At 43.7% G+C, this 17337-nt stretch overlaps 1 protein-coding gene across 1 annotated transcript in view; it reads left to right on the top strand.

The window, feature by feature from the left end:
* CYP26B1 (cytochrome P450 family 26 subfamily B member 1) overlaps positions 1–17337 on the top strand; it is a 59592-nt gene that overhangs the window by 29681 nt on the left and 12574 nt on the right. Inside the window, exon 3 of the mRNA XM_073611058.1 lies at positions 14084–14359. Coding sequence (XP_073467159.1) covers positions 14084–14359 — 276 coding nt within the window. The remainder of the gene's footprint in view (positions 1–14083; positions 14360–17337) is intronic.

Raw genomic sequence — 17337 nt, 5'->3', positions numbered from 1 at the left:
TTTTTTTACCTTCGTGTATAGAATGCATGAAGGTAAAAAACTTCAGCCCTTAGAACCACTTTAACTGGTGCTGGCATAAGGCAACCCATTCATTTTAAATAAATTTCAATGCAGGGCAACATAACTCCAGAACTTAAAGGGGTGTATGTATAGTACAATTTACTACATTTTATCCTGTGAAAGTGCATTCATATTTCATCATCAAATAAAAAAAATCAATAAATAAAAATAAAAAAAGAAATTGTAAAAAATAAAAACTACTGACATCGTCCACTGCCATTTGTTCTGTCCGAATGGAGCAACAACAAATGTTTTTTGGCTTTTTTCTTGTGTTGTACATATGGTTTTTTTAATGACCTAAAATGGAAAATAATATATCTGGCCACTAGATGACGCTAAGTATCATAAGAAATGACTTCCACCTAGTGGCTGAACATAGTATTTTCCATTTTAAGTCAATGAAAAATGTTTGTCCAGGACAGGAAATAGCCTAATAAACCTTTGTTTTTTTTGCCCTTTCACTAGACAAAATGCATTGGTCTTTCTCTGCACTTGATCAATGGCAATTGCAGTTTTTTTTTAATGTGCCCTGTTTACCCCACAGTGCTGCCTTGAGGTGCGTTGCATTTTTCTGCAATGCATCGGAGCTCACCATAAGTCACCATTGGTTTCTTAATCGCAGCTCTGCTGAGGTATAAAGAAGTTAAAGCAATGCCACTTTGACATGCCTTGTGATGTAATAATGCAAGGCACCGCCCTACTGCTGGCAAACAATAGTTGGGACTATTTTGGCATGTGGCAAGTGTGAACGGGCCCTTACTCTTCTTGAAATCATGGGAAGTATTTTCACATATGTACGAATTTTTGCTGCAATACATACTGCTTATTATATGTGAACATACATGGGGGTCAATTCATTGGGGTTACCACTTTATATTAGTCATTATTTAACTAATGAATTGACCCCCCATGGTCCTTTTGGGATTTTAGGGGATAGTAAAATTTGAACACCCTGTTGAGCATCATAAGCACTGGATGCCAGTGGCAGCTGATGCGCCATTTTTTTTTTGTGGAAAAAACAAACCCCCCCTACCAGGTCCGCACAGACCCCATCCAGGTTGCGGCGTCCCATCAGAATACGGTGAGATTCTGGCCCATGTCTTGAATGAAGTTGGCCATCTGCTTCCGGTACGAGAGCTGCTTGTCTGGATCCACGCCGGCGTGGCAGGATGGGATGCGTTCTAGCTGCTCCCGGGTGAAGTACCAGCGGCCCGAAGGCTCCATGTCTGGGTGGGAGAGGACGATCACGTCGGGTCGCTTATTCTGATGGAACACCGGCTTTTTCTCCCAGCCAATTCGGTCTCAAGACCCGCCCCCCCGTCCTGATTGGGAGGAGAAGCCGGAAGACAATAGCGAATATTGATTGGGTGGGCTTGGGGCACCCCGAGTTCAACATTTTTGAAGCCAATTAAAGCCTCATGTGCTAAAAAAAAATAAAAAAATAAAACTCATAGAAATCTATGCATCCGGTGCCCCGCATGGAGATTAGCTGTGGCTGTTGGATGCGTTTATTTATACGTAGATGTCAACCGCTCTTGAAGATTTTCAGCAGTCCTTTAAGTAGACTTTATTGCCGGGAGGTGGAGTTCCAGGTCACGTGGCCACTGTGATTGCCTGTCACAGTGGTCACATGATCTGGAGCCCATCCCACTTGATCCCCATCTCTCTCCTTGTGCAGGGTGACTGGTCTTGCCTCCGCCCCCCCCCTGTTGTTTTTTTGTGGTAGGTGGAGCCTTCTGGGCCCCTCCCACAGCTCTGTTCTCTGCACAAGCTATGTACAGCACAGTGATGACAGCACTGCTACTTTTACAAGGCAATATCTGGGTTTGCAAAGGCATTTGCTGCTAAAAAAGTGTATTTATATCCTTTGTGGCTATGGAGGGGGGGGGGTATATTTGAATTAAAAGTTGTTGCACCCGGAGTTTAGCTTTAAGACGCTATTATTTGTGCTCACAGGAGTGCGTGCGTCGTCATGGCGTGACAGACGTCTACGGCTCGTTTTTGGCACATAGAAGGGGGTACCGGGGGAACTTGGCAGCTCTGCGAATGCGACGCATGCTGCAGAAGGAGGAATTTGCCGGGGCAGTGAAAGGGTTAATTGGCTTGTCGCAGCGCACCGCGGCAATTTCGCGTCCCAGTCCTTGCTGGTGGCAGTAAAACAATAGCTGCCCCTCTTAGGAGATCTCTTACCGCTTCTTATGTGTGTGTATGCTACTTGTGGCACGTGCGGTGTGAACTGCAGTAACCCAGGAGCTCACCCCCCCCCCTCCTTACCAGTCCGGACTGCTCACTTAAAGCGGCAATCCTCCTGTAGTCTAGCTTCACCGTCAGCCTCTATTTATAGCTGCCGCAAGAGAACCGGTCAATGAGCTTACCGCACCCAAATCATTTTTATTTGATAGCTACAAGCACTTCCCGAAAAATGGACCCATCCTCGGAAAGTCACCAATTCCGCTAGTGCCTACAAATTCCTCCTCTGATACAAAAACGCCACTTGCCTCCATCTATAGCTGGCTATCATGGTAAGAAGCATTGGAAGGCTAACAGTAGTTATAAACAAGGACAAGGATAAATTCTTCCTCTGCCATACTTGCTGAGCAGCCACCATGGGCTCGTTCACCCCAGTCCACGCATGTTATGCGTCGCAAAAGTCGTGGCCTCTTTACGCAACGCGCAACAAAGTGCATGTCCGGTGGGAGCAGGGCCCCATTCACACCTGAGCAACATAAAGGCATGATCATAGGATTTCTATTATATTCAAAGGAGCCTGAACGTTGGGTCACTTGAAGCTAGTCACTCGAAAAAGTTCATATGCTGCATTTTGGCCAAAAAAAACACAATTTTTTTTACATGTTTTCTTGCCTAGTACCTACCTTTACATTGGCTAAAAATAATGTTAAAAAATTCCCCAACCACTCGAAAAACCCTACAAACCCCCTATAGGCTCACATAATGGTAGCACAACTGGTATGATATACACCATATTGTCAAAAGTATTGGGACGCCTGCCTTTACATGCACGTGAACCTTAATGGCATCCCAGTCTTAGTCCGTAGGGTTCAATATTGAGTTGGCCCACCCTTTGCAGCTATAACAGCTTCAACTCTTCTGGGAAGGCTGTCCACAAGGTTTAGGAGTGTGTCTATGGGAATGTTTGACCATTCTTCCAGAAACGCATTTGTGAGGTCAGGCACTGATGTTGGAGGAGAAGGCCTGGCTCGCAGTCTCCGCTCTAATTCATCCCAAAGGTGTTCTATCAGGTTGAGGTCAGTATTCTGTGCAGGCCAGTCAAGCTCCTCCACTCCAAACTCGCCCATCCATGTCTTTCTGGACATTAACCCCCCGTTCACACCGATGCAGTTTTATAAGCGATTTGACAGTTCCAAATTGCATGACAAGTCGTACCCCATTGCCAGCAATGAAACCATTCAAATTGCTGCGACTCATGTCACAGCGGCTTTCAAGAAGGTTCCTGCACTACTTTTTTTCCAATTTCATTGTGACTTGCATAGACTTCTGTTAAACTAAGTCGCAAGCCGCAATGAAATGGGAGGTGCAAATCGCACCAATCTGCGTGATTTTAAAGCCGCACTGGTGTGAACCAGGGCTAAGGACTACTAGACAGCCTTCCCAAAAGTTCCACTTTCAATAAAATCCACAAGCCTCCATTCACACTTGTGGGACTCCAAAGTCGTGCAATTTCCATTTCACAGTTCCACCACCCCAAACTCCATCATCCATGTCTTTATGGATCTTGCTTTGTACATTGGTGCGCAGTCATGTTGGAACAGGAAGGGGCCATCCCCAAACTGTTTCCACAAAGTTGGGAACACGAAATTGTCCAAAATGTCTTAATATACTGTTGCCTTAAGAGTTCCTTTTACTGGAACTAAGGGGCCAAGCCCAACCCCTAAAAAACAACCCCACACCATAATCTCCCCTCCACCAAATGGTTTGGGCCAGTTGATGGGCTGCAATGCGTAGGTCTTTTTAACTCTCTGGCTCTCCCTTTCCGGGTTGCATTAATTTATGTCTTTTATGGAGTTCAGCTTTCAACAGCAATTCCAGGCAAGCCTTGGGAACCACCAATCACCTTCAAACATTGTGAGATGGTACTGTATGAATCAGATTGGAGGAGTTGAGAAACTTATTAGAGCTGCTTTTTTGTATTATTATTATTTTTATTGTTATTATTTTTATGTAAGACTTTTTTTCATGGCCATGAAGGGTGTTCCAGAATCCCCAGTAGGTGCTTTCCAGGATCACCAGATTACAGACCTAGAAGATACTAATAAAGTAGGTTCCATCTTCTATGCATCTCAAGGCTTCATTTTCAGTGTTGACTGGAGAGTACATTTGACAAGATGCCCAGCACATCCTGACCTGTGAGAACTAAACCATCAGTGGTTGGTATGGCAATCCTCGCCTTAAGGAGATTATACAGAAGAAGGTTGACAAGCAGAGCAGAACCATAAAAATGCTAAAATGTCTGGCTCAGGCTAATTAGGCAAACCTGAAAATAGACCTTTGTCATAGAACTGGTTTGTCTGTGCCGCGTGTTACACAGTCAGATTAAGCCTCCCCGTCTCCTCTGCTCTGCAGCACGTGAGTTGGGATATGTCAGAGGTTCCTTGGGTAGCAGCAACAGGAGGTCACACCCAAATGCTGGAGGGAGATCAAGATAAGCTTACCTGGGAGAGATCCGTGCATTGAAAAGTGTGCTTTCTAAAACAACCTGCCACATCACCCCTCAAAAAAAATCTATTCTTTTTTAGTTTATAATTGATCAGATTATTGTAGTAAGGCAATATTCAAATCATGTATGATGATCATGTCCAGTTGTTGGCCATGTTGGAGGTGTAAATGTCTATGTATGGAGTATAATAGAATTGTATGATGATCATCCGGTGGTGGGTCATCTTGGAAGTGTAGTGTTCTATGTATGGAGTATAATAAAATTGTATGATGATAATGTCCAGTGGTGGGTTAGGTTGGAGGTGTAGTGTTCTATGTATAGAGTGCGATATACTGTAATTGTATGCTGATCATGTCCAGTGGTTGGCCATGTTGGGGGTGTAGTGTTCTATGCATGGAGTGGAATAGAATCGTATTTTGATCATGTCCAGTGGTGGGTCGTGTTGGAGATGTAGTACTCTATGTATAGAGTGTAATAGAATTGTATGATGATCATGTCCAGTGGTCGTCCATGTTGGAGGTGTAGTGTGCTATGTATAGAGTGTAATAGAATTGTATTATGATGGTGTCCAGTGGTCGGCCATGTTGGAGGAGTAGTGTTCTATGTATGGAGTGTAATAGAATTGTATGATGATCATGTCCAGTAGTGGGTCATATTTGAGGTGTAGTCTTCTATGTATGGAGCGTAATAGAATTGTATGATGACCACATCCAGTGGTTGGTCATGTTGAAAGTGTAGTGTGCTATGTATAGAGTGTAATAGAATTGTATTATGATGGTGTCCGGTGGTTGGTCATGTTGGAGGAGTAGTGCTCTATGCATAGAGTGTAATAGAATTGTATGATGATCATGTCCAGTAGTGGGTCATATTTGAGGTGTAGTGTTCTATGTATGGAGCGTAATAGAATTGTATGATGACCAAATCCAGTGGTTGGTCATGTTGGAGGTGTAGTGTTCTATGGATAGAGTGTAATAGAATTGTATGATGATCGTATACAGTGGTTGGCCATGTTGGGGTTGTAGTGTTCTATATATAGAATATAATGGAACTGTATGATGATCAGATCATGTCCAGTGGTGGGTCATGATGGGGGGTGTAGTGTTGTATAGAGTGTAATAGAATATATCATGATCATGTCCAATGATCAGCCACGTTGGAGGACTAGTGTTCTATGTATAGAGTGTAATAGAATTGTATGATGACCATATCCAGTGGTTGGTCATGTTGGAGGTGTAGTGTTCTATGTATAGAGTGTAATAGAATTGTATGATGTTCATGTCCAGTGGTCGTCCATGTTGGAGGTGTAGTGTGCTATGTATAAAGTGTAATAGAATTGTATGATGTTCATGTCCAGTGGTCGTCCATGTTGGAGGTGTAGTGTGCTATGTATAGAGTGTAATAGAATCGTATTATGATGGTGTCCGGTGGTTGGTCATGTTGGAGGTATAGTGTGCTATGTATAGAGTGTAATAGAATTGTATGATGTTCATGTCCAGTGGTCGGCCATGTTGGGGGAGTAGTGTTCTATGTATGGAGTGCAATAGAATTGTATGATGATCATGTCCAGTGGTCGGCCTTGTTGGGGGTGTAGTGTTTTATATATAGAATATAATGGAATTGTTCAGTCGGTGATCGTGTCCAGTTGTTGAACATGCTGGATATGAAGTGTTCTATGTACAACAGAACTGTTTAATATCACATTGAGTCTTCAACTTGTGCTAATGTGATAATGCAGCCTCCTAATCCTTGTGCAAAGAGCAATGATAACGCAATCTGCAGTAGTGGAGCTAAACCAATCAAATTTCAGTTTGCTGCAGTCTCTGCCGAGATCATTTCTGATTGGCTGCACTAATTGCTCTTTGCACCCGCGCCGAGTGAACCTGAAAGCGTCCACATCAAGTATAGGTTCACATACACAAGAGCGGCGTCTGGGAAAATTGTTTTCAGATGTTGGCAGTTCTCTGCTATTATTACATAATTCTCATATTAGGGTCTGGCTCCCGAAAAGGAGAATTTTGTCTATCAGAAAAGAAAAATCGCTGTTTGGTCCGTTTGGTTTAGTTTTCAGCTGTTTAAAGTTTACAGCAATTTAGTAGACTTTAAGATTCCTGTATTATTCTAAACCTTTCTTATGTTACTGAACTGCCGCTTTCATCTTCATGGATTTAGAACGTTTAGAGGAAATCACAAGAACTGTTTGTTTCTAAAATCTCTGTTTCAGACAAAAATGTATGGAAATATTTGAATATTTAAAATTTGCTCCTCGGCATTTTATGGCTCTCTCCAAAGACATGCTGGTACGTTCATTGGCTGTCCAAATTGGCCCTTGTACTGTATGTGTATGATGTGAGTTAGGGACCTTAGGTTGTAAGATCCTTGAACGCAGGGACTGATATGAATGTACATGTACATATAATAATATGTACATTTTTGGCACTGTATAAATACCTGTAATAAATAAAAAAATAAAAGTAATATGAAACGGGAAGACTCATCTTGGTGCCAAAGTAGCTTTCCCTGCTGGATGAGCCTTGTTTTAGGGAAGATACCATAAGCATTGTTTTAGGACCCCTTCACACCATGATTCGCACAGGAACGTGCTTGTGCGATTCACATGCCATCTGGGTGCGTTGTGATTTCCGCCCATTCATTTGAATGGGCTGAAATTGCGGCAGACTGCACCAAAAGTAGAGCATGCACTACTTTGAAAAAACGAAACGCAACTGGATCACAGGGTACTACTGTATCATATGATCCAGTGCAGGCAAACACATTGTGTTTGCAGCCTTCCTTTGGGGTGTCATTAAGTTAACAGTAAACCGCAGATTGCAATTGCATTGCTTTGAATGAGGTGCGGGAAATGCACAAGGAAGGAGGGTTTCCCGCAGTGCGTTCTGGTGTGAACTGGCCCTAGGTATGGTAACAGATACATTGTTTTAAGGAAGTTAAAGTATTTGTAAAGGCTGAAAGTTTTTTACCTTCATGCAATGCATGAAGGTAAAAAACCTTCTGTGTGCTGCTCTCCCCACATTCCCACCAATACTTACCTGAGCCCCCTCTCGATCCAGCGATGTGCACGGGGGGCCTCGACCGCCCTAGGTCTCTCTCTCCTCATTGGCTGAGACAGCAGCAATCACACCCAGTGAGCCAATGAGGAGAGAGCTGGGGGCAGGGCCCAGCCATGGCTCCATGTGTCTTATGGATGCATAGAGTGGGACTCGGGAGCATGCATGCACCAGTGCCCCCATAACAAGTGGATTGCTGTTGGGGGCACTGGTCAAGGGGGAGGAGCCAGGAGCACCGGTGAGGGACCTGAGAAGAGGAGGATCTGGGCTCCTCTGTGCAAAACCATTACACAGAGCAGATAAGTATAACATGTTTGTTATTAAAAAAAAATGAACCCTTAATATCACTTTAACAGATACATTGTTTCTTTTAGGGAAAATAATAGATATATACTGCATTTCCTTTTAGGCTCGGTTCACATTGCCGCTTGCAACTTAATGCGACTTTCATGCAACTTTGATGTTTTGCAACTTTAGCAAATCATACCAATACAGAGTGTGACACATATTATTGACCTAACAAAACCCTTTAAAGTCGCAGCCAAGGTTGCAAAGATAAGACAAAAAAAGGCTTCCTTGCGACTTTTGTGATTTTAACATTGCAGTCACTCATGTCACAAGGAAGACGCAGCAAAGTAGTGCAGGAACTATTTTTTTTTTGTCGCTTTAATTAAGACGGCACCCATTGAAATGAATGTGTTTTGACTTGTCGCATGTCACAGCAAGTTGCTCTGGAAGTTGCAGCAGTGTGAACCAGGGCTTAGGGAAGGTAACACATACATTGGTAAGAGATACATTGGGTTAGGGAAGGTAGGAGATACATTGGGTTAGGAAAGGTAACAAATACATTGGGTTAAGGAAGGTAAGAGATACATTGGGTTAGGGAAGGCAACAGATACATTGGGTTAGGGAAGGTAGGAGATACATTGGGTTAGAGAAGGTAGGAAATACATTGGGTTAGGGAAGGTAAGAGATACATTGGGTTAGGGAAGGTAGGAGATACATTGGGTTAAGGAAGGTAGGAGATACCTTGGGTTAGAGAAGGTAGGAGATACACTGGGTTAGAAAAGGTAAGAGATAAATTGGGTTTGGGAAGGCAACAGATACATTGGGTTAGGGAAGGTAGGAGATACATTGGGTTAGAGAAGGTAGGAGATACATTGGGTTAGAGAAGGTAGGAGATACATTGGGTTAGAGAAGGTAGGAGATACATTGGGTTAGGGAAGGTAGGAGATACATTGGGTTAGAGAAGGTAGGAGATACATTGGGTTAGAGAAGGTAGGAGATACATTGGGTTAGAGAAGGTAGGAGATACATTGGGTTAGAGAAGGTAGGAGATACATTGGGTTAGGGAAGGTAGGAGATACACTGGGGTAGGGAAGGTAAGAAATACATTGGATTAGGAAAGGTAACAGATACATTGGGTTAGGGAAGGCAACAGATAGAAAATAGCTCCTGCACTACTTTTCATGCAGCTGGCCCTGCCAAGTTACATTTATCCCATGACTTTGCAGGCACCATGAAAAGAGGAACCCCTAACAACCTTTGGAGGAACCCTAAAGCTCCACAGAACCCTCATTAAGAATTGCTGCTCTAATACTTATGCATAATATGATTATCACACTTATCCACAATAACAGTCAAAAAGCCTAGAGCAAAAATATCTACCCAATGCTTGCAAACCAGCCAATGTTATAATGATACAGCTCACCTATATGCATACAACCTCATATGTCCAGGAGGGGGCGAACTACTGCTTTAACCGCTTAAGGACCAGCTGCCGTCATTATCTGCAGCAGGTTGGTTCTCCTGGGCGAATCCCCTTTAAGAGTGATAGGCGTGACGCCGGAGCTGATGTGCTCCACCCGCGACCGCTCCACAGAGAGATGTGGTCATCGTCAAGATGTTGATTGCATGGTGACTTTTTAGGAATATAGGCAAAATGACGTTCAGGTTTGGCTGGCCAATCAACGGTTTGTTCTTTGGCAGTCTCCTACTGCCAACTAAAAAAATCCTTAGACAGAGGCCACATGACCTGTGCCCTGGCACTGGCCACTTGACTGACCATGGAAAGAATGCAGAGTTTGCCAAATAATTGATTTTATTTTTTACCGGCATTTTTATATCACCACAATATATGCAAAGCTTTACATATACAGTACATTATTATTATTGTACAACCACATCAGTCCCTGCCCTTCAAGGATCTTACAATCTAAGGTCCCTACCTCACAATTATACATACTAGGGCCAATTAACCTACCAGCATGTCTTTGGAGAGTGGTAGGAAACCCACGCAAGCAGCGAGAACATGCAAACTCTATGCAGAAGGTGTCCTGGTTGGGTTTTGAACCGAGAATCCCAGTGCTGCAAGGAAGAATTTATAGCAGATGGTAGGAACGTTCTTTGACTTTTCCCAATTTAATGGTGGAAAAGTTAAACTTTTCAGTATCGATCTCTTTCCTTGAACCTAGAATAGTTGCATGTGTTCTCTGCAACAGGAATAACAAGTTAATTAATTCTTAGCAATAGAAACTTGATCCAACAAACACAAGGTCAGCAAAAGGGCTTTATTAATGTGGCACCAAATTGTGCCAAAATACCACTTTTTAAGTACGCCACTAGTGTAACAATCATGTTTTAGAGAAAGCGTTGGTTATCGAATTCCAAGTGGACATGACAGTTCACTTCGTACTCAAAGCTTGTATCGAATCCAGCCACAAATAATCTCGTAGCAACGTCTCAAAAAAAAAAAAAAAAAATTGGCAGCACACATTCGACATTCGAAGTGCGAACGCTTGACACTGTACTTCACAAAACAGACACTAGAGGGTGCACTGCTTATATTTTACATGGATCCCAGATCTGGTTTGACACTTTTCAATTGCTCGAGTTTCTTTTTCCAGCTGTATGTTTTTAAAGTGTTGATTTTAAATGGCTGCGCTGTTCCTGAGTGACTTGTGCTTTGTCTAGCAAGGTGTTACTATAAAAATAATACATGTGGTAAAAAAAAATAAAAAAAAATAAAAAAAAATAAATAAGGGCAGACCTGACTTTTAACCCATTTTTTCATGATTATTATTATTTTTATTATTATACAGGATATATATAGTGGCAACAGTTTGCACAGCGCTTTGCAAAATAAAAGGGGACAGTACAGTTACAATACAATGCAATTTAAGACAAGAGGGAAAAAACTGACCATAGATGAGTCGGTTTTTGGGTTGAATGGAAAAAAACGGATCTGTTTCAAGTTCAAGGTGGATAGAGGAGTTCTAATGGTGGGGTAGTCTCTCTGCTGTACACAGATCAGTGCTGCAGGGCGGTTGTACAGAAGTCAATGGGTTAATCGGCTTCTGTTCCACCCCGGTGCCCATACATGGACTGAAATAAAGCCGGTTCCTGCTGAACCAGATGAATTTCACTCCATCTATGGGCAGCTTAGGGAGGGACCTGCACCCAAGAGCTTACAATCTAAAACAGGGGTCTCCAAACTTTTTAAACAAAGGGCCAGTTTACTGCCCTTTAGACATTAAGGGGGCTGGACTGTGGCCATTGGAAGTAGAAATTGTCCTGGCGTTAGTGGGAGTAAACAATGCCTCTTTAGTACTAGGGGGAGGGATAACAACCCATCGTTGGTGTCAGTGGGAGGAATAGTGCCCCATGGTCGGTGTCAGTTGGACGAATAATGCCCTGTTGGTGTCAGGGGGAGGAATCGTGCCCCATTGTTGGTGTCAGTGGGAGGAATAGTGCCCCATTGTCGGTGTCAGTTGGACGAATAATGCCCTGTTGGTGTCAGGGGGAGGAATCGTGCCTTGTCGTTGGTGTCAGTTGGAGGAATAGTGCCTTGTCGTTGGTGTCAGTGGGAGCAATAGTGCCCCATTGTTGGTGTCAGTGGGAGGAATAGTGCCCCATTGTTGGTGTCAGTGGGAGGAATATGCCTAATCATTGGTGTCAGTGGGAGGAATAGTGCCCCATTGTTGGTGTCTACTGTTGGTAATACTGACACATAATCACACACATAGGTTAGACTTGATGGACTTGTGTCTTTTTTCAACCTCACCTACTATGTAACTATGTAACTATGTGTCAGTGGAAGGAATAGTGCCCCATCATTGGTGTCAGTGGGAGGAATAGTGCCTCATCGCTGGTGTCAGTGGGAGGAATAGTGCACCATCATTGGTGTCAGTTGGAGGAATAGTGCCTCATCGTTGGTGTCAGTTGGAGGAATAGTGTCCCATCATTGGTGTCAGTGGGAGGAATAGTGCACCATCATTGGTGTCAGTTGGAGGAATAGTGCCTCATCGTTGGTGTCAGTTGGAGGAATAGTGTCCCATCATTGGTGTCAGTGGGAGGAATAGTGCACCATCATTGGTGTCAGTTGGAGGAATAGTGCCTCATCATTGGTGTCAGTTGGAGGAATAGTGCCTTGTTATTGGTATCAGTGGGGGGAATAGTGCCCTGTTGCTGGTGTCAGTGGGAGAAAAAGTGCTCCATCGATGGTGTCAGTTTGAGGAATAGTGCCCCATCATTGGCATCAATGGAAGAAATAGTGTCCCATTGTTGATGTCAGTAGCAGGAATTATGTCCCATTGTTGGTGTCAGCGGGAATAAAAGTGCCCAAAGGGCCAGGTAAAGGCATCCAAAGGGCCCCAGTTTGGAGACCACTGATCTAAAAGGTAAACCTCCTTAATCACTTTCCAAAATCACTCTACAGTAATTCTTTTTGGCCTTTTTGCCACGAGCCGCGGTGTCATGCAGCATCCTTTTCCTAAAACCATAGCGCGTTCAGTTCAGCAACTGTCAAATGTACTCAGCAACAGTTAAGACAGGTTGTGCTATGACAGAGAAGCAAAAGCATGGAAATATCCTAATGGCTTACATACTAAAGAGAAAAGGGGATTGTTTGAATAAAAAAATAATAGAAATTGAGATTACAAAACCTTTAATATTGACATGTGTAAAAAAAAAAAGTGAAACACAAGCAAATCTATTGTTGGCCCACAGGTTGAAAAAACCACCAAAGACACTTAAGAACTCAGAAACTACATGAATGCTGCAAACAATGCTCACAATTAGGAGCATTACAAGAGTCTGTTCATGGCCATCCTTACTCCAAAGTATAATAAGTGCCCATCTTCACCTATTAGGGCCCATTTACTTCCATATGAATCATCAATGTATGTTATGTGGCCCGTTAATGTGTGTTGCATTAAGGCATCCCACTGAAATGAATTGGCTGCCAACGTACCCCAAATGGACATATGCAAGCACAATATTCCCAACGCACACATTCCCGAAATGTCTGTAACTATAAATGGATGCGTCTTCCAAAGAACACCAAGCATCTCCAAAGCACGCCTGATGAAGGGGTCCTGCAAGGCTCCTTAGGGTTCTTCTGTCATTATGATGTGATCTCTGAATAAAGCTTTGGATCTGCTTTGGAGATCCTTGGTGTGCTGGTGACATACTTTCTCCAAATAGACATGCAATACACCACCACTTCACTACTGTGCATTGTCCTGCATTGCGACTCGTGTGTTGGGGTGCCATTCATCATAAGGGGCAACGCAACAAAGTAAAGCGTGTTACATAAATTACCACAACAGGTTAGTGTTAACGGGCCCTAAGTTGAGTACTTCCTAGATGATGCCAATACTTGTTATAGGTAATAGAAAACATTTTAGCTAAAGATACGCTCCACCAAAGGAAGACAGTTGACCATAGTAAGATTCATTAGGAACAGTTTTATTAACTTGCCATACAAATGAAAGCTTGCATTTTTCTGTCTCTTGAGTTAGCCAATGGATGTCAGGACTTTAACACCAAATATTCTGCAAACAAAACCCAGCTAACAAGATGTATGGTGAACGTGTCTCCTAAGCCAGGAAAGTCTTACATGTATAGACGCCTGCTGACTACGGGGGAAATTTTCACATTTGCACATTGCTTGTGTTTCTTGTTCAGACTGACAAATCTCCTCCCTCATTTTGGGTTTCTGCTCTCCGATCCCTCATGTTTCAAGGAGCTGAACTTTATTTTGGCTCACCAAGGAGTACGCTTACATTACATTACACACAAGGCCCGCACTTGCCAAACAGCACTGTAGGCCGGCTAGGCCAGAACCTGGCTTGGCTCGTCTTTCTGCAGTAGGCGTAGCTTCCCCTTGCTGTTGATTTTATAGTGTCTTCTTCTGCCATGAATAAGTCTGAATGAATCCTGAGCTTGATTAATATATTGTGTTCTTGTCTGCCTCTCATAGGTGTTCTCGAAAATATTCAGCCATGAAGCGTTGGAGACCTACCTCCCGAAAATACAGCTGGTCATCCAAGACACATTACGGGTGTGGAGCAGCAGTCCCGATCCTATCAATGTCTACTGTGAGGCTCAGAAGCTTACCTTCCGCATGGCCATCAGGGTTCTGCTGGGTTTCAGGCTCTCTGATGAGGAACTGAATCTCTTGTTCCGCGTGTTTCAACAGTTTGTCGAAAATGTATTCTCGCTGCCAGTGGATATCCCTTTCAGTGGTTATAGAAGGGTAGGTATCCATAAATCTTATGCTGTCTTTGAAAGTAGGCAATTCATTTTTAAGAATTAAGAGAAAGGTTCTGTGTAAAAGATCAATTCACCCAAAAATGTATATTTCAGTTTTTGGTAGATTCTGGAGATTTAAAACATCTAGGATTTCCCAGCTCTGTACACTTGCTCCCCAAAAATGAGAAAAAGTTCCATGGATGCCAGTACCGCCACTCGGGCCCAGGTCCCAGGAAAATGTGGTGGACTTATTGTTATTTACTTCATGTGGGCAGTGCATGTCAGGGCACAGTCTGTCCCCTTTCCCTTGGGGACTATGTGCCCGTCACACACTGCACACAAGTATGATAGGCCACTGGTGCATGGGGTGATTGGGCACACCCAGCGCACCCAGTGCGCAGGCCTATGAGAGTAGGAGCCTGTGCATGTCCCACACTCCTACAGAAGCCCTTCCCTTGTCTCTTCCTGTAAATCAAGATCAGCTGGGATTGGTTTTCCCAGCCGGTTGTTACTGTTCACCTGCACTGAGAAGGCCCCCAGATGTCATGAATTTTTATGCAATGGTCTTTCTGTAATATAGTCCTGTTGTAGTTGGCCCTTTGATCCTTGTATTAAGGTGTGCTAAGGCTGGACAGCTCAAGGATAAACTTTATACTGCACATGTGTAAATCAGGTGTTCCCTCTCACATTAATTGTCCCTTTCTTGAAAGAGGCCACAAGAGCACAAAGGGATATGAACTTTTAACATCTTTCCAATCCAACCTCCTGAACTTGCAAGTTGGCCTCCTGACCGGGTGGACTGGATGCAATTGATCTTTCTGGCCCTATACTAGGGCCAGAGGTGTAACTAGAATCTTCAGGGCCCTGCAACCTTGAAGGCTCTCCTGGCTATGGGGGTCCATTGGTCCTTGGGGCCTTTTCCATCAGTCGCAGGGCTCTTTCCTCTGGTTCCGGGGGCCCCCAGAAGAGTGCAAAATCTGGTGCAGTTGAGCATGGTAGCCAATCAACTTTTAAACATAAGCTTGTTCAATTAATCTTTGACAAAAAAAAACAAAAAAACGGAAGGAAGCTGATTGCTTTCTTTGCAGAGCTGCACCAGATTTTGCACTCTCTACTTTTCTTAAATCAAGCCCTTAAAGTCGCATGACAAATTAAAACACAATTATTTCAATGGGTGTCATCTTAATTAATGTGACTCAAGTCTCAGCGGAAAAAAAAAAAAGGTTCCTGCACTATGTTTCTACGACTTTAGTACGATTTGAGTGCCATAGACTGCAATGTTAGATCACAAAAGTCACAATCAAGTCGTTGCATGAAAATGGCAAGGAAGTTGCACGGAAATCTCAAGCACATTGCACGACTTTGGGGTTGCAGCAGTGTGGACCGAGCCTTACAACGGTCCCACAGCAGGGCCCTTTCACATGTTCTGCATCGAGCCCCCTTCCTGCCTATTGGGGGGTGGTGGCGGAAAGCCAGGGCATAGTCCCAAGTGCGACCTTTGCAACCCTGGTAGTTCCCCCACTGACTAGTGCCTTAATGTGTTACCATGCACATAAAAAAAAATGCAACTACGGTTGTCTCCGAGTGACATCAAAAGTGATTCATCCTGTAATGATTTACGGCGTCCTGATGTGTCAGTTTTGCTTATAAATATTTTAGGATAATGAGGTTTATAGGCTAAGCCGCTCATATAAAAAAGGCATGAACGAGAACAGGAGCAAGTCATGAGAGAGACCACATTCCAGGCAGATGACTAATGGATGAAACCAATAAATTTTTTAGTTCAGGATTAAGTCAAATGCTGCTTAAGTCATGGAACGTAGAAACCTTTTTTTGTTCTCTGATCACCTCTGAAATACCTGCTGCTTTAATAGATTTTAGGGCAGTGCGAGACGTGAAGAACCTCGTAAAAAGAACTTCTTGGCGTTCACTCAGACAAGTGTCATACCGACCATTTTTTATTTTTTTTTGGGGAGGAGGGCATGTTGTTAAAGGCTTACTATTTTCAAAATATCCAAAGATAATTTTATAGTTATCTGTTCTCCCCGCCATTGTGGAGTTTTAGGTTTTCCTGCCCTCTTTGGAGTGTTCCTGCTCCTCTGTTTCATGTTATTTTATATGATGTTTGTTTGTCATCATATAAAATAAACTAAAAGGCATTGGGAAGTCTGTCCATATAAATAATTTGGAGGATATGATATTCTAAAGGAGTTATCAGGATTCCTCTTGGTACCATATACATTATAATGGCGATATGCTATTCTGTGATAGGGTATTAGCATCTTGTTAAAGTGTAGCGGTAATAGCAGTAGTAGTTGTAATGGGGTAGCCATAAGCCATTGGACTGAGCTGCTTAGGGCTATCCCATGCAGTTCTAATGTGTATGTTTGACCACTAGAAGTACTAATGAGCCAGCTGGTTTTTAAGAGACCCTATGACCAATTCAGAGGCATAACTAGAACCTTCAGGGCCCCGGTGCAAGGAAACCATGAAGGGCCCCCCTGACCACCAGGGCCCTTTCCATCGGTCCCAGGTCCTTTCCAATGGTCCTGGGGGCCCTTCCCTTCAAGCCTGGGGCCCTTCCACCCAAGCCCTTTGAAACCAAGAAGGGCCCCCCTGACCACCAGGGCCCTTTCCATCAGTCCCAGGTCCTTTCCATCGGTGCTGGGGGCCCTTCCCTTCGAGCCTGGGGCACTTCCACCCAAGCCCTGGGCCCTTCCTAATGATCCCAGCTCCCTTTTTTAAGCTGCGACTTGTCATGCATCTTGAAAATGGCAAACAAGTAGCACGACTTTGGGTTGCAGCAGTGCAAACCGAGCCTTACTGTCCCAAAGCGGGTCCCTTTCACATGTTCTACAGTGGGCTTCCTTCCTGCTATCTTGGGGCCCCCCACAGTGGCAGAGCGCATGTCACAAGTGCGACCTTTGCGACCCTGGTAGTACCGCCACTGGGCCAACTTAAAAAATTGCAGCTAAATACACA

This window comes from Aquarana catesbeiana, linkage group LG01 (assembly GCF_042186555.1).
Source record: "Aquarana catesbeiana isolate 2022-GZ linkage group LG01, ASM4218655v1, whole genome shotgun sequence".
Lineage (NCBI taxonomy): Eukaryota > Metazoa > Chordata > Amphibia > Anura > Ranidae > Aquarana > Aquarana catesbeiana.
This window is presented reverse-complemented; position numbering and strand designations above follow the sequence as displayed.